This window comes from Equus caballus, chromosome 1 (assembly GCF_041296265.1).
Source record: "Equus caballus isolate H_3958 breed thoroughbred chromosome 1, TB-T2T, whole genome shotgun sequence".
Taxonomy (NCBI): domain Eukaryota; kingdom Metazoa; phylum Chordata; class Mammalia; order Perissodactyla; family Equidae; genus Equus; species Equus caballus.
In genome coordinates, this window is record NC_091684.1 from 125,496,417 (window position 1) to 125,519,687 (window position 23,271).

The 23,271-nt window shown below is 37.6% G+C and overlaps 1 protein-coding gene across 6 annotated transcripts in view; it reads right to left on the reverse strand.

Annotated features, from left to right (window-relative positions):
• Positions 1-23,271, reverse strand: part of HERC2 (HECT and RLD domain containing E3 ubiquitin protein ligase 2) — a 256,159-nt gene that overhangs the window by 141,689 nt on the left and 91,199 nt on the right. For all 6 annotated transcript variants that reach the window (XM_070231475.1, XM_023652120.2, XM_023652115.2 and 3 more), the window contains exons 17-23: positions 20,241-20,441; positions 16,217-16,445; positions 15,982-16,106; positions 12,118-12,296; positions 7,567-7,751; positions 5,967-6,122; positions 5,086-5,271 (exon numbers count right to left, since the gene is read on the reverse strand). In XM_070231475.1, the coding sequence (XP_070087576.1) occupies positions 5,086-5,271; positions 5,967-6,122; positions 7,567-7,751; positions 12,118-12,296; positions 15,982-16,106; positions 16,217-16,445; positions 20,241-20,441 (1,261 nt within the window). The remainder of the gene's footprint in view (positions 1-5,085; positions 5,272-5,966; positions 6,123-7,566; positions 7,752-12,117; positions 12,297-15,981; positions 16,107-16,216; positions 16,446-20,240; positions 20,442-23,271) is intronic.

Genomic DNA, 23,271 nt, shown 5'->3' on the forward strand with positions numbered 1-23,271 from the left:
AAAAATAGAAAACATCACTGATCATCTTTGGAAGCAGCAGGACACCAACTTAATATTACAAAAAACAGTAAAAGGGGAGTGGGAGGAATCAAGCTAGGATCGTGTCCCTCCTGTGCAAACTGTACCTTGTGCCACCAAACAGCTGACAGCAAGGTTGCTGGGGGATTTTATACAGGATAGACTATACATATAAAGTCCCTGGTCCATCTGAAGAGAACTGTAGGTAGGGCCACCCAGCATCACAGGCCTAAGCTGATGAAACAGGAAGTACACTGGATAACCTCGGACACACTGAGCCACCAAAACTGAACCCGAATCTCATCAAGCATGTACATGAAATCAGAAAGAAAAAATGTAACTTATACAAGATGTTAGAGTAGAAGAGGCGATGCAATCAGCCAAGTTCAGCAAATAGGAAATTCTCCAGAACAGATGTCCTGCTTCTTTGAAAAATAAACAGTATGACCAAAGAGAGGGAGAGGATGGCCGAGAGATAAGCTGTTGGGGGAAAGAGGGTAGAAAGCATGTATCAACCAACTGCAACGTGCAGAACTTCTTCAGATCCTGATTCAAAACAACCACCAACAGGGGGAGACCCAGTGGTACAGCGGTTAAGTTCGCATATTCCGCTTCAGCGGCCAGGGGTTTGCCAGTTCAGATCAGGGGTGCGAGCAGGGCATCACTTGGCAAGCCATACTGTGGTTGGCGTCACAATATAAAAAAAAGTACAGGAAGATGGGCATGGATGTTAGCTCAGGGCCAGTCTTCCTCAGCAAAAAGAGGAGGATTGGCAGCAGATGTTAGCTCAGGGCTAATCTTCATCAAAAAAAAAAGAAAAAACACCAATAAAAAAGCTTTTTCAGATAATGCAGGAAAATTGAACATGGACTGCACGGAGATTAAGGAATCACTGTTAATCTTAGACAGGATAATGATACTGTGGTTTTATTACCAAAAGAAAAGTTACCATTAATAGGTAAAACCTAATAAAATGTTTTAAAAACAGAGATATGCTTTAAAATAATTCAATCAGTGAATAAGAAAAGTGTAGGAGGGGCTGGGGAATGTGAATACTTGTTAACCTAGATCCATTATACTAATATCTATTGTTAGAAAACTTTAATAATAAGCAGATTACAAAAACAGCAGTGTGCTAATAAGCATCATTTCTCAAAAAAGTTAGAAAAATATCAGATTAAATCTTAAGAAAGAAGAAATAATGAAGAACAGCATAAACATAGACATTTAGATCAATGGAATAGGAAAGAGAGCCCAGAAATAACTTCTCACATATGTGGTCAAATGATTTTCAACAAGAGTGCCAAGACCATTCAATGGGGAAAGGACAGCCTTTTCAACAAACGGTGATGGGAAAACTGAATATCCAACTGCAAACAAATCAAATTGGACCTTATGTTACACCACATAAAAACTAACTCAAAATAGACCAAAGATGTAAAAGTAAGAGTTAAACTATAAAATATGAAATTCTTGGGAAAAACCTTAGGAGGAAAGCTTCATGACATGGGATTTGGCAACGATTTCTTGGACAAAACACCAAAAGCACAGTGAACAATGGAAAAAATAGATAAGTTGGATTTCATTAAAATTAAACATCAAAGGACACCATCAACAAAATGAAAAGGCAACCCACAAAATTGGAGAAAATATCTGCAAATCATATGTATCCAGAATATATAACAAACTCCTACAAGTCAACAATAACAACAAAAAATAAACAGTATGACCAAAGAGAGGGAGAGGATGGCCGAGAGATAAGCTGTTGGGGGAAAGAGGGTAGAAAGCATGTATCATAAAATTACCATATGATTCAAAAAGTCCACCTTTAGCTATATACTCAAAAGAAGTGAAAGCAAGGACTCAAACAGATATTTGCACACACATGTTCATAGCACCATTAGTCACAACAGCCAAAAGGTAGAAACAATCCCAGTATCCATCGACAGATGAATCAATAAACAAAGTGTGATGTACATAAAATGGAACATTACTCAGCGTTAAAAGGAACGAGGGGCCAGTCCCGTGGCCAAGTGGTTAAGTTTGCGCACTCCACTTCAGCAGCCTGGGATTTCGCCAGTTCGGATCCTGGGCGTGGACATGGCACCACTTGTCAGGCTATGCTGAGGTGGTGTCCCACATAGCACAACCAGAGGCACTCATAACTAGAATATACAAGTATGTACTGGAGGGCTTTGGGGAGAAGAAGGAAACAAAAACAAGATTGGCAACAGATGTTAACTCAGGTGTCAATCTTAAAAAAAAGGCAAGGAAATTCTGACACATGCTACATGATAAATCTTGAAAACATGCTAAGTGAAATAAGCCACTTACCAAAGGACAAATACTGTATGATTCTACTTTTTTTTTTTTTTTTAAAGATTTTATTTTTCTCCTTTTTCTCCCCAAAGCCCCCCGGTACATAGTTGTATATTTCGTTGTGGGTCCTTCTAGTTGTGGCATGTGGGACGCTGCCTCAGCGTGGTCTGATGAGCAGTGCCATGTCCGTGCCCAGGATTCGAACCAATGAAACACTGGGCCACCTGCAGCGGAGCGCGCGAACTTAACCACTCGGCCACGGGGCCAGCCCCTGTATGATTCTACTTTTGTGGCATACCTAGAGTAGTCAAATTCATTGAAACAGAAAGTAGAACAGTGGTTGCCAGGGGCTGGGAGAGGGGAGAACGAGGAGTTAGGGTTTAACGGGCCAGAGTTCCACTTGAGGGGAGATGAAAAGGTTCTGGAAATGGATGGTGGTGATGGTTGCACAATAATGTGAATGTACTTAATGTCATAGAATTGTAAACATAAAAATGGTTAAAATGGTAAATTTTACATTACGTTTATTTTATCACAATTAAAAAAATTAAAATTGGGCCCCCACTCTACCTCGCCCTCCAAAAATATTGCTCACAAAGAAAACTATGGACAAAATTATTATCTGGCAAATTCTACTATTCTTATACACACTCTTTCAAAAACAGAAGAGGAGAGAACATTCTCCAACTCATTCGAAGAGACTAGCGTCACCTGGGAACCAAAACGTTGAATGTCTGTTTTCACACTATCAGCTCCATCAGCTAGTTTCTCCTGACTAGCCAACACTCTCAGTTGACAGATTATAAATAGAAATTAACAGGGGTTACACAGGAAGCTGCCATCTTCCTGAATTGCAGCTTCTTTGTTAGCGGAGGAGCAGTGGTTATCAGTAACTTATAGGAAATTACAAGAAAAGAAAGTTACAGGCCAATCTCACAAACACAGATGCAAAACTGTTAAAAAAAAAAAAAAAAAGACCAGCAATATATATTAATATGACCAATATTATAATATGACCAACGTAGTTTTATTCCAGAAATGGAAGTTTGATTAACATTTGAAAACTCAGAATTTCACACAACAGAAAAATAAAAGAAAAACTGTACGGATGGATCATCAAGAAATGCAGAAAAAAGTATTTGATGAAATTTAATATCCATTCACAAAACCTGGGAGCAAAGCAGACAGAAATAGAAGGAAACTTCCTTAATATTTAAATGTATCAACAAAGAAAACTCTACAAAAAACATCATACTTCATGTGTGGAAACTGGGAAGCTTTTCCTCTGCTCTTAGGAACAAGATAAGGATGCCTGTTATGACCATTTCTATTCAACAGCACACTAGAGGTGCTAGAAGTCCAAAAAGTCAAGGGGGTAAGCAATAAGCTCAGAAACAGACACAGGCAGAGAGTCATTTGATTTAGACAGAGGTGCTACGCCAGGAAAGAGATGAACAACAGTCCTTTCACCCAAAGATGCTGGCACAGTGACCCTATGGACAAAATGCCTATGGAACAGAATGACAGGTGACCTCCTGGTATCCGTACCAGCAGTGAGAATTCCCACATTCTACAGAGACGAAAATCAGCACAATCACCATGGAAACCTGGCACTCTGTACTAACGCATAACCTACACACCATGGAGAAACAGACATAAAAATGTTTCAATAACTAAGTTGTTAAGGAGCACATGCCTATCTGACAAAATGATCAAGAGAAGCAGGAAAGCAGTGACCACACAAGCCTGGAGAGGGGAATCTTTCAGGGAGACAAGAGGCAGTGTTTGGAAGGAGCCTGCAAACGTTCCATTGCTTAACCTAGATGGATGCTGAATGGTTTTCTCTGTGATCAATCACAAAGCTGCTTTCCGTACTTTTATGTATGTATTATACTTCACAATAAAAAAAGGTTTCAAAATGAGTAAGTTCAAATTGCTGATCAAATTAAATACCCTCAACCATATGTGGAATACAGACAAAAACAACACATGACCATTTAAGTTCATAAAAGCAGCTGAATGAAAATATTAGCTATATTAAAAAATAAAAAACTATGCTCAATATCCTAAGGTTATTTTCCCCAGGACAACTGTTACTTCCTGTTTTAAGCTCCTGTGTTATAGAGATGACAGTCTACAACGGGAGGAAAAAATGCTCACCTTGTTTGAGCTTTCCTATAAAATCAAAGTTAAACCACAACTTTAATTAATTCTATGAGTCCGAGAAGGCAGAACCATAGAGTATGGTTACTTAGACTCAGATTCAAAAATGTCCAAGCTAAAAACTTTGAGAAGACAAGTTTCATTCCAATTTGGCAAGCACTACAGACAGTACCAATAGGCAAGTGCTCAGCTGACTACAAGAATTCCATAACTCATTAACATCAGATAATGTCGACGCATTTAGAAAGGCATCCCATATCGATGTCTACCTCCAAACCTGGACCGTATCTAACCACCTCAACAGCTACTTCTGGAGATACCTCCCAAGAAAGTGTCTTCCAAAACTTTCTAAAATAATCCATTTCAGGATACTACAACCATTATTAACAGAATAATGTTCCTTAAATATAACCCAAATGTCTTCTGATTTGGATTATCTTCATTTTCCACTTAAACTACCACCAGTGAAAATGACAAATAATTGGTATTCCTTTATCAAGTATTCTTTCAAATAAAAAGGCAACATTAGGTTAGACTAGGACATAACTTTCCTCAGTGAAAGTCCTCTAAGTTAAGATGCCATACCCATGATGCCGGGCCAGGCTAACTCTTCATAGTCGTCCCTTTCCTTTCCTGGTGCGAGGTGGTTGAATCGATCCAGATGTTCTAACAGGCCACCCAGCAGAGGGACAGCTCCAGCCTCCTGCATCAGACCAGCATTTTTACTGAGCAGAAGCACTATAGAAACTACCAGTTCTGGAAGGAGAACACCTACATTTAAAAAGAAGGAGGGTGAAAAAAAGCATTAAAATTTAAATATAAAGGGTCTATACTATAAAACCACTTTATATGCTTGCTCTATGTTTAAATTCTGATAAATCGCAAAATAAGGAATGCTAGTCCTGAGCATACTTCTACAGGATTATTTTATCTTTCATTTCAAAAGAGGTAAATAGAGGTATCAAACAGAACCTTCTGAGTTACAAGAATACGTTCCAAAAACACTGTTTCAAGATAGAAGTACTAACTAGAGTCTTTAATTCAGAAAACTAAGTGTTTACAACTACGTTTACTATCAGAAAAAAGCACTCAATAATAATGCTGTACTGTCACAGAATTGATTTGAAAATATTTTAAGCAATGTTGGAATTTATTAAAGTCCTAAAAGGGGCAATTAATTTCTATGCTGCTGAAATATTAGACAATTACCAATGACCTCATTATTGAAGTGTTGATAATGGTGGTATGACTCTAAATCACTAATTATATTTACAGTGATAGGATTCCTGTACCAGGTTGCTTAACAACAGAATACCAGTAACTAAAACAAACAAAAGGAGAAAGGCAATAGGACTAGAAAACGGATGAGGTACAGGCATGCAGGTTTATCAGGAAATGATAAATTTTAACTCTCATTAATCTCCAAAAATAAATACACATCCACAGGAAGGAAACAAGAAAAGTACCAGTGAAGTCCCCTTCCACAATGCAGGCCACCTCTGCAAAGTGCCGCCAGCTGGTGGAAGCAATGCTGGATGCCACAGGTAGTATATCTCCAATGTGTGTGCACAAAAGGGCTGTGTACTTCTTTAGCAAGGAGCCCACACCCATTAGCTCAGGACCTTGAAGAAAGATTCAGAAAATTTCATTTTCACTACTAAAATTTACTTTGTGAATAAACTGAATTGCTCCACTATTCCACTGTCATTTATACACCTTTTACCTATAACAATTTTCTCAAACAGAAGCTATTAACCCTTACTCCTTGACTCTTTATATCACATAATTTGAGCAACAGTGAATTTAGTTACACTGATTTTTATACACTGCACTACACAGTACCTAGAAACTTTGGGTGTATAAATACTAAAGTCATAACCTACAGAGTTTTAAACCTTATATCCAATACACAAATGTTTTCTAAGTCCAAGTCTTAATGCTTATAAATTATTCTCAATGAACAAAGGTAGGCATTTTTCAATCTCATAAAATCTTTAACTTTTCTTCCTACAAGACTCTTAATAGCTTTCCAGTCCTTGCGACTTTATGTCTGTGAGATGATCAACTCTTTCAGACTTTATAGTTCACCTATTTCAATCCAAAATTTTCCATCATCCACAAGTGCCTATCTCTTTTCAGGAAGCAACTAAGCTATTTTAGAATATACTAGCTATAAAAATCAGTCATGTGTTGCTTAGTGACAGGGATACATTCTGAAAAATGCATCATTAGGCGATTTCATTGTTGTGCAAACCCCATACAGTGTACTTACACACACCTAGATGGTATAGCCTACTACACAAATAGACTGTATGTTACTAATCTTATAGGACCACCATCATATACATGGTCCGTCATTGACCAAAATGTTGTTATGCAGCACAGGACTGTATTAACAAAAGCAGCAGACCTTTCCAACCATGACAGAGAGAGTTACCTTATGCAGAGCCAGGGGCTACCTTTAGAGCTTGTGGAAAGTGCTCTACTCCACAACGTGTACAGAGCTGAGCACTCACATATCATCCTATTTTAATTCTCACGGGCACCCTTAGGCGTTAGCCCAATTCTAAAGGTGAGTGATCTACAGTTCCCAGGAGACTAGTCTCAAATCCAGCAGCTAATAAACCAGAGCTATAACTAGGACCCAGTCTTCCTCCAATGATGATTCATTCCTTCTACTACACCCAGCTGGCTTCCCAGTGTGACATACAAATACTATGTCACTATTTCGTTCCCACATTATCTCAGTCTCCAACAGTCTATAACTAACACATGGAATAAGTCTGATAAATCTTCTATAAGGTTAACCTAAACATAAAAGATGCTATGCTACTTCCGACGTCTAAAGAATTTAAATGTTAAGACAATGAAATAAAAAATACTGATGAGTCTAATATAGAAATATTCATCAAAAAAAAAAGTGGATGCAAAATGAAGTCCCCCAAAATTGGTGCATTTAATAGTATAAGAACCACACATCTGGGCATGCAGAATAGGCATGTGAAAAGGCCTAAATAAAGAAGCCCAAAACACACATAAGACACTTTAACATTCTAAGCAACTTACTAGAAATATCTGAGGTGTGACCAGTACTTTCTCCTGGATAAAGTTTACTAATAAGTAAGCGCTGAAAACGCAGCAACAAATCCAACGACGCAGATCTTTCCCGACTATGTTGCTCAAAGTCCAGACATGATGAAATCCGATGGGCAATATCTTTCAATCTGACAACCGTCTGAGAAGCAATGTTTCTATGCAGGGGAAAGAGGGTTGGAAATTTAAACAAGTTATGTCTGTTAAAAAAAAAAAAAAAAGGACAACATAAACTAAAATCAGAAATACAACTCATATATCGAGGTGACCTGCAGCTGGCTTCCTTTCCCAAATGTGGGTCAGGTGTACCTGCAATAAGCCAACCTCAGTCAAAACTGAGCAGAGCAGCACCAAAGGCACAAAAGATGTAATGATGCCCTTCACTTTACAAATGTAAAGCAAGCTCTATAGAATGGTCCAAAATGATAGAAAACGCCTGCACAAACCTTTGGAAGGAAAAACAACTGTGTCATTACTTTTTGTCCAAAGCTGCATTTCAAATATAAATGTGACACTACTCTTAAAGACAAGATTCTTTCCCATTTCTGCATCTGCCTCACAAGTCTACCTTTAGACCTACTCAAGTAATCACTCAGGTGGGCCATATCAGGGTACAGGGCTCAGAGAGTACAGGTAGGAAGACAAAGTGGGTACAAATAGACCGGTCAGGAAACGGTGATCCAAGAACATGGTAAGGAAAGGAGCAAAGACTCCAATTCCAACTGTAGGAGCTGACTTAAGTCATGTGTCTTTAGTAAATGGGAAGAAAGGAGAAGAAACATGAGTCCTGGGAGGCACAATTAGAAGAGCAGTAATTGTTTTGGTTCCATGAGCAAAATGCGAAGAACAAGGCAGGGAAGTCAAGACAAGGCATGGGAGAGGACGCTGCAGGTGACGGAGTGACAGGCTGCGGGGACTATCTTCTGCTATGCGGGGCCACCAAGGTTAGAAAGGAAAGTGACATCCTATTTGTGTTTGAGGAAGGTAACTCTGGTGTCAGTGTGAAGGCAGATTAGAGGTGACGGGGAACACCAGATAAGACCCTGCCACCTAGAGACAGTCTCAGCACTAGGTGAACAAGGCCAGATCCCTGGTACTGAGAACAGAGGAGGAAGTGGATTAGTGGAGGAAAAAGAGCCAAAGTACAACCTGGTTCTAGGGATGCCGTCAAAGCAGTTCCCTCACACCAGCCTTGTCCCAGCCATGAGGGCAACAGCCAGCTGGCCAACACCTGGCACGGCCACTGAGCAGGCAAGTTTGGAACCTGTGCAACACCAGGCCACAGACAGGCATTCTGCTCCATTCCTAACGTGACAGTAAGTTTGTGAAGAACCTGTCAATTGTACCTGCCCCATGGTTCATTCCAGAAACTAACAGCAGTGTGAGCGAGGACAAGAGCAGGAGACATTCGGGAGTCCCAACCCAACACTTCAACACGCATCCACAGAGTTGCCAAGAAAGAGTAGCAAAGAGCCCTGGACTGGTACATGGCACCACTCCCTGGTCACACAAAATCAAGGTGGGCACTCACTGGGTCTTGCCTCTAGTCGCCCTCACCTTTCTTCTCCCTGACTTGGTAACCTGCCCTGATAACCACATCACAACAGAAGAAACAGGTCTAGAATCTGGGTTTTATGCTATACACAAAGGAGCAAAAGACAGTAAGAAAATACAATAAAACTTTTAACTTATTTCCTTAATATAAAATTCAGAACCATAATCAAAACGTGTAATTCTGATAAAGTTCACTAACCAAAAAATCTTCATAGCTCTGTATTTTCAAATATAAATGGTTTTCTGCAACTCCTTGCCAGCATAAGACTAAAGAGTTACTCTGAAATCTGTTTCATGGCTATTTTTGGGAAGCTACAATTTCTTCAACTTGTTTTCCAAGAAATGAAAGTACAAGAAACGTCTCCAAAATCTCTTACATCTTTAAACTATTTTTCAACAACTGCATCAGCTAAGTCAACATATTGAGTCTCCTTCAGTCACAAACAGTTAAGGTGAGAAAATCAAACATTAAAGTCTATCCCTACAAGGGAAGGGGCACACTATCTATGCTTGTGAAAAGAGCCTGGATTATAGGCATTCTGCTAGTGAGAAAGCTGTGGATGCTTTCTCTATTTTCCAAAATTTTTGTAAGGTGCTGTTTACGTCCATACTTCAGTTTTTGTCTTGCGTTTTTCAAATAGGTACATCTTTATTATAAACCTACTGTGGAGCCAACTCCCTGCGTGCCAAGGAGATCCAAAGTAAAGAAGAAGGTTCAGAAGATGACCTGTGAGGATGGTCTAGAGAGTGCTGTCCTACAGAAACATAATGCCAGGGAGCCACATTTGTAATTTAAAATGTTCTACCAGTCATATCCACAAAGACAAAAAGAACACGTAAAATCAGTATTAATAATGTATTTATCCCAATATAGTGAAAACATCATTTCAACAGAAAACCAACAGAAAAAGCATTAAGATTTTTTACATTATTTTTTTTACACTAAGTGTTGAAAAGCCATTGTGTATTTATACTTAAAGCAAATGTCAGTTCAGGTAACTAAATTTTCACTAAAAACACTCAATCTGACTTAGAGTCAGAAAATGCACTTAAAAAAGTAAACTCATGTGACCAAGTTATTCCAAACATACTCGAAAGTTTTCTAAAAACTGAATCAGGTCTTAGTTTTTACATTTGAATTTTAATTAATAAAAAATAATGCAACTAAAATAATTGAATCTTATTTAATAAAAAATAAAAACTCAACACCTCAGCTACACCAGACACATTTCAAGTGCTCATCAAAGATGCAAGTGATTGCCAGACTGAACAGCACAGGCATAGGCAGGTGGACAGCTGGGTCTCTCCACACCAAGAGAACAGTCTGAGCCAGGAGGAGAGCTGGCCCTCATGAGAACAGTGACTACCATGGCCCAAGGTCAGGGACTCAGTACTCACTCTCGTCCATCTAGATACCAGAGGGTGACACATCCTCCTCAGTGAAGGGTGGGGCATTCAGAACTCAGAAAAGTGCTTCATGAGGTACACGCTTTATGATTTAAAACTTCTGCCAAGAACTTTACCTTTCAATTACAGAGCACTCAATGTCCGTTTTCTCATCTGATCTGCCAAGTAAACCCTGCTCCTGTTACAACTCCTGCAGTTACCACTCTTGGCAGAGTTCCACCTGCCAACTCCACACAAGCAATCACAACTGAAATTCTAGGAACAAATCCCAAAGTCTTTCCACTACCATCAACTACAATGAGTTAATTCACTTTATTTCAATTTGTTCTGTTGAAGATCAGAATGTAAGAACTATTAATCAAAGGAAATAATCACCATCAGATTAGGAAAACAAAACAAAATAGTAAAAGGGATTTAAAATTAGCATTTACTAAAATCTACATAAGGAACTAGCTCTAAAACATCCTCTTTAAAAGTTCCCTGTGTGCCCAGTCAACTCTGGGGTTCCTGGCAGTGGAGAGCAGGCCCGCTAGCACACCACTCACACTCCTGGATATGCATGCAGAGCTGCCTACTCTGGGTGCTCAGCTGCCTGAGCAAACCCTCCAGGCTCTATTTTCTGCATAGAAAATAAAACAAACCGTGAGCCAGGTTTACACAGAGCAGTTCTGTTAAATAGAGGGGCAACAGTTTCTCATGGTCTAACAAATGCCTTCCAGAAATCACCTTGCTTTCTTGTTCTTTCTGAGTGGCACTGAAATGCTGGCTGACGTTTTTCAGTAGACAGTATCTGACCACTTCGGCCCTTGTCAAGGTTAGCCTCTGTTTATGTTCTGGCTGATTCTTTCCTCCTCCTGATCAGGCCTTCAAAAATCATGCTCTCCATTCTTTTAGTCACTTCAGCTTTTAAATCAAAAGTTGTCCTACAGGGGCTGGCCCCATGGCTGAGTGGTTAAGTTCACACACACTGTTTCAGCAATCCAGGGTTTGCTGGTTCGAATCCTGGGCATGGATCTACACAACATTCATCAGGCCATGCTGTGGCAGCATCCCACATACAAGAACTGGAATGACTTATAACTAGGATACAACTATGTACTGGGGCTTTGGGGAGAAAAAAAAAGAGGAAGATTGACAATAGATGTTAGCTCAAGGCCAATCTTCCTCTCACACACACACACAAAATAGTTGTCCTACAGTGTTACATATAAATCTATGATATTCAGAATGAGGCAATGATACAACCTGCTTTAAACAATAACCTTACTATGACGATCTTCATTTGCATCTATTGCTACCTAATGAGAAGAACCTTTCCCTATGTTCATCACACATCCTAACTTTCTCTTGTACGAAAACCTGTAGAATCTCCTATTTTATGTTATACACTCCTACCTCTCATCTATACTTCAGTCTGCTCTTTACCCTAAAACCTATCCTAGGTAATTTTCAGAGTATTTCCTCAAAGCCAAACACATTTTTCAGACCCTAGTGCTAGATCTCATTATCTTAATATGAAAACCAACAATCCTATTAAAATAGAATATATCTAATACTATTTACCTAAGAAGCTGTTGAATAAGCTGAACCAGAGGTAAACACTGTTTTCCGGAAGATTCATAAATTCCCGTATTAATAAGATCTTTATCCAACGGGGTCCTACTTCTATGAAATGTCGAGGCACTCACTTCCTGTTCATCAATTTCTTTTTCCTTTTGTGCTTCTTTTTTGGCTTCAATATCCTGTAATTCATAAGACAGAAACTCGTTACCAGTTATCTTAGCAGCAAGTGTGAAGGCACCCTGGGCTGAACCCTGATCCCACAGCCTACCTGTCCCAGACTGTGTATGCTAACTCACACACCTGGTGACAATGGCCCACATCCACCTGTCAGAAATCCTGTAGCTCACTTGCTCAGTTTCTAAACAGACTATTCATCCTACAAATCCAATGTCCACGCTGCCACTGCTGATGGTCTCCAGCCTCCTTCTGTGAAGTCCCTAAAATCTTTACCCCTGCTACTTGCTATCACAAACACCCAATGTGATCTGCCCCATACATACAGAGTCTATCTGCTTGCTAAATATGAAATAACAACCCACAGAAAGGGAAAATATATTCCCAAGTCATATATCTGATAAGAGACATGTTTCCAGAATACAGATAGAATTCTTATAACTCAACAATTAAAAGATAAACAACCCAATTTAAAAATAGGCAAAGGATTTGAATAGACATATCTTGAAGATATACAAAGGGCTAATAAGCACACGAAAAGATGCTAGACATCATTAGTCCTCAGGGAAATTCACACCTACTAGGAAGGCAATAATATAAAAAATGGACAGTAGCAAGCATCAGCAAAGATGTGGAGAAACTTGAACCCTCATACACTACTACTGGGAAGGTAAAATGGTACAGCCACTTAAGAAAATAGTTTGGCTCTTTATTGAAACATTAAACATAGAATTACGATAAAACTTAACAACTTCACTCCTAGGCATATACACATAAGAAATAAAAACATATGTCCATACAAAAACCTATACATGAATTTTTATTACAGAATTATTCATAATAACTTAAAAGTGGAAACAACTCAAACGTCCTTCAGCTGATGAATGGATAATCAAAATACATTCTATCCTTACAATTGAATATTGTTTAGCAATTTAAAAGAATAAAGTACAACATGGATGCTACAGCTTGAACGAACTTAGAAAACACTATGCTAAGTGAAAGAGGTCAGACAGAAAATGCCATATATTGTACAAATCCATTTATATGAAATATCCAGAACAAGGAAATCTTTTTAGACAAATTAGTGGTTGTCAACGGCTAAGAGGAGTGGGGAATTGGGAGTGACTATTAAGGGGCACAGAGCTTCTTTTTGGAGTGATAAAAATGTTCTGAAATTAGATAGTGGTAATGATAGTTGCACAATCTCTAAATATACAAAAAAAAACACTGAATTATACACTTTAAAAGAGAGAATTGTATAGTATGTGAATTATGGCTCAATAAAGCTATTATTTAAAAAAATTTTAAAAGGAGATAGCTTTTGCTAGTCAAATGCAACCAATATTCCTGAGAACCTACTACGTAGCAAGCATTCTTCTAGTAACCAAATTTACTGTGCAAAAACAAAGTTCTTTACTTCTGGGCATTATTTTCTAATGGCAAAAGTCAGAACAGTCTAAACATAAACAGTCTTCCCCAGTTCTGAGGGGTGTGGGGACAAAGACCGTGACTCAGTGGTGGGATTGGAACTGGGCCACCCATTCTCAAGGCCAAGGCAGCAACATGGATCAGAAAGCTGAAAAATGTGCGTGCTTTTGACTCAACAGTTTCATTTCTGGAACTTCTTCCTAATAATCATTCTTATACTCAATGACTTATTATCTACAAGAATGTAATTAAAAATTATTTATAGTAGTAAAAATATCTAAAACCTAAAGTGTCAACAACAGAAAGTTGTTTAAAAAAAAAACAAAAAAGAAGAAATGATTCCCTTTACATATGACAGACTTCCCCGAAGCAACAGAACAAATGGACATAGCAGTTGAACATTCAACAGAAAAAACACGGCAACCTGAGGAGTGAAAAGGAAAAAACTCGATAGATCACTGAAATCAATTCTGGCACCATAATGAATATTGTTAGTAAATATCTGCACTTTTAAAAATCTGGAAGACTCTACACCAAAAATATTAACAATGGTTATTCCTAAATGGTGAGTTTTTTTATTAATGCCTTTCTGTAGCTTCAAAACATCTCTGTTTTGAAATAAATAGCCTTTTGGCTATTTTTTAGGCAACAATTATTATCAGAGCGCCACCCTTGCCCCCTGCCACCCCCTGCCCCCCACGGGTCCCTCCCTCTATTAGGAAGCATAGAATAAACATTTGTCAACTAAATTAAGAGGTTCTAAAAATAGTGCCTGGATCATGTTAAGGTTACTTGTCTGGCCCATGTGTGGCCAGCATACCTGCCACTCACTAGTCACAATACCTTAGAAAATCACTAAATTTCTGTGGTTCTTATGTCCACATCTATAAAATGGAATTTTAAAAACAACTTTTTCCACTCAACATGGTTGACAAGCTTAAAAGAAAAAACTAAAGTAAAGTACATAGCACAGTACCTGGAAAATAATAGGTACACAAGGAATGGTGGTTGCTACTAACATTGCTACAAAGACAATTTCTTCTAACGTTTCCAATGGAATCAAAGTATGTTTTTAAAGTCTTGTTTTGTTGTTTGTTTTGTTTGGTGAGGAAGATTAGCCCTGAGCTAACATGTGCTGCCAATCTTCCTATTTTTGCTTGAAGATTTTCCCTGAGCCAATCCTCCTCCATTTTATATGTGGGACACTGCACTACAACATGGCTTGATAAGCAGTGTGTAGGTCTGTACCCAGGATCCAAACCTGTGAATCTCAGGCCACGAAAGCAGAGGCACGCAAACCCAATCATTGTGTCACCAGGCCAGCCCCTCAGATATTTTTAATACAGTCACTTCATCTAATTTTATCAGCACAGTTTTTTAAATCAAAAACTACTACAACAATGAACGCAACAAAAGAAGCTATGAATGGCCAATAAGCACATGCAAATACAAACTGTAACCATACCTCTCCAGAATAGCAAAAGTTAAATGGATCAACATGCATCATGTTGGTAAGGTTAAGAAAGTCTCATACAGGCTGGTTCAAATGTAAATGGCACAGCCACTTTGGGAAACTATAAACAGACACTCACCCTGGGACCCAGCAAATTCTAATTTAAAGAAAAAACACATGTTCACTACAAGATTTGTACACAGCATGATCAAAGCCACTATAGAGACTCAAAAGCAATCAAATGTCTGTCAACAGGAGAATGGATAGACAAATAATGCCAGAATCATACCATGGACTATGCCTCAACAGTAAAAACATAGTAACAATACATGCAACATACAAGATCTGAAAATCCTTATCAAGGCAAAATAAAGCAGACACAAAAGAGTACATACAACATGATTCTATTTATGTGAGATTTAGAACAGACAAAAGTAATTTAATCTGAGGGAGGCAGGGGAGTGCCCTAATTTCAAGTGCAAAGGGACACAAAAACACTTTCTGGGGTGATGGAAATGATTTCTAATATGAACAGGGTATGGGTCAAAGCCATCTAAACTGACACTTAAAGTAGGTGCATTTTATCATACTTAATACCTCAATAAATTTTTTAAAATTATTAAGATAAAAAAGTTTTAATTAAAGAAAATATTTGGATGTTACTAAAAGTTTTGTGCTTCAGTTTTTCACTAATTCTGGCAAAAGGTTGTTATTTCTTCATGACCACAAGCATGGTGTTTCAATCTCAGCTCACTGACGGGTAAAATCACCTCTGTAGGCTCACACACACATTCCTAGGGCCATACCTGGATTTCTGCAGTAATGGCTGCATTTAACGCTGACTCTAAGCCTCCATCAGCCATCAAGCTGCCCACCAGAAGATCAATCATAAATCGCCGACCTGGACTTATGTTAACTTCGTTGCCTGAAACTGGAAAAGGGAAAGTGTTTTTGCCAATGTGAGGTAAGTGCCATCCTCTCCCGCACCCTCTCTTGTGCCCAACCCCCACCCCCTCATCCCTGCTCATCCCCCAAGCCCACCTGCACAGGGCAAGAGAGCAGAGAGTGCCCGGGCCCGCTCCTCAGCAGTAGGCAGCAGCATGGACCACCCGCTCTGCAGCACAGCCTGGGCAGCTGCCTGCACGGTACTTAGCACGCCTGTACTACTGGCCAGGGCCACCACAGTCTGCTTCAGGCTGTTGAGGAGGACGCTGCCCAGACCTAAACCAAGGAATTCTGGGTCAACCTGGTGACTAATGGCAGCATGCAACTGAAAGGAGAAAAACAATTTTCACTTAGAAGCCCTAAAAATGAGTGGATTTCAAATCTTTCTAAAAATTAAATAATACCTCAAATTAAGTTTTATTCAAATAATAAAGGAAAAACGTCCGGTATATGTATTTTTTTATACTGGACTAAAGAAATTTTATCCATAGCTGTTGAGAATCCATAGCAAGGTATTTTCTAAGTGCAATATTTAAACCAAACTATAAATATGTACGTGGGAAAGGTCAAGATTAACAGAGTTAAACCATGTGGAAATAGCAACCTCCACCCAACCCCCAACCATCTGCATCAAACACAGAGAAAGAGAGAATATAATATAACAAAAAAAAGGTTAAAATATTATATACACAAGCTGAGAGTATATAAGGAAACTCCTCAAGGGCCAAACCAGAACTCACACAGACACACACAGCAGGAGCCAAGAGATTCTGGACTCTGAGAACAGATCAAAGCATTGGAGCTTGAAACCCACACTGCTCATGAAAGCCCACTGCACCTGGGCTTCCTGCAGAAGGCTGGGAGTCGCTCAAGACCACCTGTCTGTCAGGCAGCCAGGGCCTGAGGGCAACACTCTACCACAAAAGGCTTTGGGTAGAAACAGACCCCAAAAGAAATCAGAGACCCGGCCTATACCATGAGCAGATGTGAAATCAAATTTATACCAACCATCTAGGTATAGATACCACAAGTCAAACACTGAAACTCATCTAGAGCCTGAGAAACTCATGGAACCTCAGAGATGTAAATACAAAGCTGCCTTCTGTGGAAATCTCCACAGCCAAGGTGATAGGGGTACCCCTAGCAAACCTTCCCCTGAAGGCAGTCTCAGAGTAAGAAAAGACAAGCCATACTAGGTCACCATGAGGGAGAGTCATAGACAGAGTAAGAGGCAAAACACATGCCCCAAGAGATGGCAGCAATAAAAATACTGGAAAGATTCCATAAAATAAGAAAATGTTTTTAGAGATCAAGGAAGGAACAGAACCCAGAAGATGGGACTATATAATGAGTAAAACGAAAGCCTTGAAAAGAACCCAAATATAAATTCTAAAAGTGAGGAAAACAACTACAGGAATAAAAATCTCAAGGCAGAGGTGTGAAGAACCTACACCCCAGGTCCCAGCCCTGAACCTCTGTGCACTGGGTAGCCAATCTGGGAACAGGACTGAACATCTTGTGCCTCCCCACCTGTAATCTGTGCAATACAGATCGATGGTCTCACCTCAGAGGGCTGGCACAGGGATTTAGTGAGATAATATGTGTAAAGCAGAGATCATATAAGTATTTGTTAAATAAATGGACAATTCAAAAATACAGAACATTCAACTAAAGAAAGGATTTGTGAACTGAAAGAGAACGCTGAGTAAACCACTCAGAAGGCAGAATGAAAAGATAAAGTGAGCATTAAAAAAGATAAAGAGTGAGGTCAGCGTGGTGGTGTAGTGGTTAAGTTCGCACACTCCACATCAGTGGCCCGGGGTTCACAAGGCATGGAACTACACCCTGCTCATCAAGCCATACTGTGACAGCGTCCCACATACAAAATAGAGAAAGATTGGCACAGATGTTAGCTCAGGGCCAAACTTCCTCACGAAAAAAAAAAAAAGATAAAGAGATTTAAAAATATCAAAGAAGTTGTGATGCTTGTGAAGATAAAATGAGAAAGTTCAATTTACATTTATTAGGACTTCTCCAACAGAAAAAATAAATTAAAAAGAGAGAGCAATTTTCAATGGTAAATAGTGAAGACTTTTCAAAATTTAACAAAGATATATAATCTCAGATTGAATGAGGACCATAACCTCAAGTTAAATACACAAAAATAAAGCCTCATCTAGACATAATGTATTAAAATTACAAAACAAAGATATAACAACATGAAACCCTGCCAAGGAGAAAGACAAATTAGCTACAAAGATACAACAACTGCACAAATTTAAGATTTCTCATAGGAAACAATAAAGGTCAGAAGAGAGTAGAACATCTTCAAAATGCTGATAAAATAACAGTAATCCAAAAAGCTAAATCTTGTTAAACTCTCTTAAGAGGGGTTGAAGTGAACAGTTTTCAGACTTTATAACTAACTTTCTGAAGGAGGGAATATAAGGGAGGAGGGAAACGATATAAGCAACAATGACAAAAATTGTTTCAAAAAAGAAAAAAGATGATATAACTAAGTATGGCCTCTTAAAAAATGATGATGATATGATAATTAATTGGGATAAAGTTAAAAAATAATTTCTATATTTCACAAATTCCAAGAGGCATTTTTATGTATCCTGTCTTAACATCTCTAAATTCAGAATGTATCTTACACATTTCAATTGGGAGCATTCTTCTTTTAGAAGCACACACAAAAAGACAGTCTGCCTTGGATCCAATGTAATAATAAGACTACTTGACAATTAAAACAGTGGAGGAGGAAAGGGGAGTTTAGGTTTAACGCATCCTATAACCTTATAGGTTTCAGGAAGAGAAGTAACAATTAACCTAACACTTTGTGGAATTAACAAATATTTAACTTTTTTGTACATGATTAATGTCCAGAAATCAAAGAAAAACTTCGAAACAATAAAAGGGATTTGAAAAGAAAAGATCTTTTTTAGAAACTTGATCAATAGAGAATAAAATGAAGAACAAACTTACACAAAACTAAATCAGAAGACCTAAATTGAAATACATTAGGAATCACAATAATTGTAAAAGAATTAAATTACCTTTTGAATAAAGACTCTCAAATTGGATTCTTTTTAAGAATCGAGCTTTATAAACCAATTTAAAAAAAGACACAACTAAAACATAAGGACCTAAGAAGACAGAATAAAGCAATGGAAAAACATACGTCACCAGGCAAAGATGGACCAAAAGGAATCAAGCCTAAGACATGTACAAGGTCTTTCTCCACAGCACTGACCAGGACAGCAACACTACTACAAAGCATGGGAAACAACAAACAACTGGGCAGATCCATGGAAGGAACAGTATACCACAGGTGTCCTAATAGATGAACTCCTGTAGAAGACTTCTGGGAGAGAAGTTTCTCCAAACTTCTGATAATTTGATTAATGCAATTAAACATTACATTCAGTTCTGTGCTTTTTAAAAGCCAAGGCAAAAAAGGGGAGGGCACAGAAGAAGGACACGATGGGTTACACAGAAATCCTTGCATTATAAATAAGGGGGAAAATTAGTTTGTCAAGAAAATCTGTTCTCTTGACAGTAAATCATATGATTTTATTACCAAGGAAAATATGATGACCACAGATTTCAGCTATAGTTTTACTTAAAGAATATATATATATTTTCATAGTAGTTTTTCTTATTTTGACCTTTGACCTTAAATTTCCCTGATAAAGTGGAGGTACTATTGGAGGGAGCCGAGCTTACTGAGTGGAACTTTCAGAGTCCAGAGGAGAGACTGGTTAGCACATTCAGCTGGTTGCTCAATCACCTATTGTCTTGTTCAGTCATTTCTCCACACACAACAACAGTAAATTCAAGACTGACCCCCTGCCGACTATAAACAAGCTGATTACAGCAGAAATAACACAATCTATACACACTTTTACTTGCAGGCTAAGACTGACTTCCAGGATAAACATAAACTAGACTGATTTTTTTAAGCCTCATACACTCCATTATAATCTTACTTCAAAATACTTTAAATTTTTCATTAGCAGTTCACTTAGGCTAAAACCCATACCCTTCAATATGCATAAACACTGCAAATACCTAAGACACTTCTGAAAGGAGGGAGAGGAAAGGAAACAATTAATACCTGAAGTCGTAGAAGATTCAGCGTTGCCACAGCCATGCACTCTTTCTCTTGGGGTGGGGGCCAATCAGCAGTGCCATCCATCCCCTCACTCACTTGCCGTAGTAGGAGGTCCAGCTGCTCAAAAGTCATTGAGCAGATGTCCACCACAAAAGGGACACGGAGGCCAATGGACCACTCAGAACAAGATGACCAAGCAAAACTCTACGGAAGAAACACAAGAACCTAAAATGAATCTACACAGTCAGCTATTGGTCTGTTCCACGGGAGAGATTCATCATTATGAATAATGAAGATGCCTTAAATTATTACTTATGCATCACTCGAATTGTCTCAAATGCACATGTGCTTTCATGGTTGTCTAGCTCACAGGGTATCGATTTCTAATTTTCTCTCATTTCACTACCCCATCTCATTTTACTATAAATAAAAAGGTAAAAACTTTTTAAAATATCTTTTCACTCTCAAAATTATTAATTCACATTAAATGATGGCCTTGAGGATCACAATCTACTTGAAGAGTTACAAAAGTAACTCTAAGTAGACAATGAAAGGTTAGGTATATATACTGTAATCTCTAGAGCAACCACTAAAATACTACACAAAGAGACACCTCAATAAGTTAAAATGGAATTTTACAAAAGTTATACAAAACATTATACAAATAATCCAAAAGAAGTCATGAAAAGATAAACAACAAAAAAAGAGCAAACAAAAAACAAATAATGGTAGACACAAATCCAACTTATAAATAATTACATTAAATTTAAATGGTCTAAACATATAAACAAAAAGATAGATATTATCAGGATGTATGAAAAACAAAACCTAACTATATGGTATCTACAAGAAATCTACCCTAAATATAAAGACAAAAAATGGCTAAGTAAAGGGATGGAAAGTGGCTATATTACTATCAGACAAAGCAGACTTCAGAGGAAAGAAATTATCAAGGCTAAAGAGGAACATTATATAATTATAACAAGGTCAATTCACCAAGAAGACAAAACAATGCTGAATGTATATGCTTCTAACAACAAAACTGCAAAACTGCAAAACACATAGAAGTAAAAACTCATAGAAATGAGAAGAGAAACAGATAAATCCACAAATATAGTTGAACATATCAAAACTACCCTCCTAATAACAGATAGAAGAAGTAGACAGAAAATCAGCAAGGATTTAAAAGAAATGAACAAAACCATCAATGAAGTAGATCAAATTGACATTTATAGAACTCTTCACCCAACCACAAGAGAATACACATTAGTTTCAAGGACACAAGGAACATGAACACAATAAACCATATTCTAAGTTATAAAATAATTCTTGACTATTTAAAAGAATTGAAATCATACAGAATATGTTCTCTGAACATAATAAAATTAAGCTAGAAACCAACAACAGAAACTTAAACTAGAAATAAAAATAAACTAGATGTAAATAACTGGAAAAATCTCCAAGTACTTGGAAATTAAACAGGTTTCCACATTCCAATTAGAGTGGTAAAATATTGATTCTAAGTAGACTCCAAAGAGTTAACTATGTATATGGTAATCGCTAGAGCAACCATTGAAAAAACTATAAAAAGAGACAAATTCAAACTAAATGAAGTTAAATGGAATGCTAAAAAAATGTTTATATGCTCCCAAAAGAGCAAGAAAACAAAATAAAGGAAGAAATAATAGAAAAGAGAAAAAAGCCAACCAATAAAATGGAAGACTTAAGTCTACACATCAATAATTACAGTAAATGTAAATAATCTAAATATACCAATTAAAAGAAACATTGACACAAGGATTAAAGAAAAAAAAGATGCAACTGTACATAACACCCAAGAAACTCACTATACACATAATGAAACAAGCAGATTAAAGCAAAAGGTATAAATCTAACAAAACATGTACATGATTTGTATGCTGAAACTGCTGATGAAAGAAATCAAAGATGTAAATATATGTTTAGACATACTTATTTGCATAGATTGGAAGAGTCAATAAAGCAAAAATGTCAATTCTCCAAAAACTGATAACAGGTTGAATACAATTCCTTGTGCAAGTGCAAGCAAGACCTTCTTGCACATATAGACAAGATTATTCTAAATTTTATATAGAAAGGCAAAGGAAGCAGAAAATAGACTTCTGATATAGCTATAGTGAATAAGACTGTACCATACTGGCAACTTCCTATGAATCTATAATTTAAAAAAATTTGTTTTCAAGTGAAAGGATGGAAAAGTTACAGTATGCAAACACTAATTAAATGAAAAGAAAACTGGAGTACCTACATTAAATCAGACAACAGAGACTTCAGAGCAAGGAAAAACAAGAATAAAGGCGGACATTACATATTCATAGAAGAGTCAATTTACCAAAATGACAAAACAATCCTAAATGTATATTCACCTAAAAACACAGCTTCAAAACTCTCATACGAAAACTGATAGATTCTAAAATTCTAAAATTCGTATGGAATCTCAAGGGACCCCAAATAACCAAAACAATCTTGAAAAAGAACAACAAAGTTGGAAGACTCACACTTCCTATTTCAAAACTTACTACAAAACTGCAGTAACCAACAGTGTGGTACACGCATAAAGACAGACATGGGGAGCAATGAAATAGAACACAGAGCCCAGAAATAACCCTTGTCTATATAATAAAATGATTTTTGACAAGTGCCAAGACTATTCAATGTGGAAAGGAAAATTTTTTCTACAAATGGGCTGAGAAACCTCCAAAGAATCAAGTTGGATCATTACCTTACACTATACTGAAAGATTACCTCAAAACGTATCAAAGACCTAAACATAAGAGGTAAAACTATAAAAGTGTAAGAAGAAACCACTGGGGAAAGAGTGCATGACAATGAATTCCTTAGATATATATGACACCAAAAGCACAGACAACAGAAGAAAAAAATAAATAAAGGGGACTTACTCAAAATTAAAAACTTGTGTGCATCAAAGAACACTATCAACAGAATGAGAAAACACCACAGAATGGGAGGAAAAAAATAGTTGTAAATCATACAC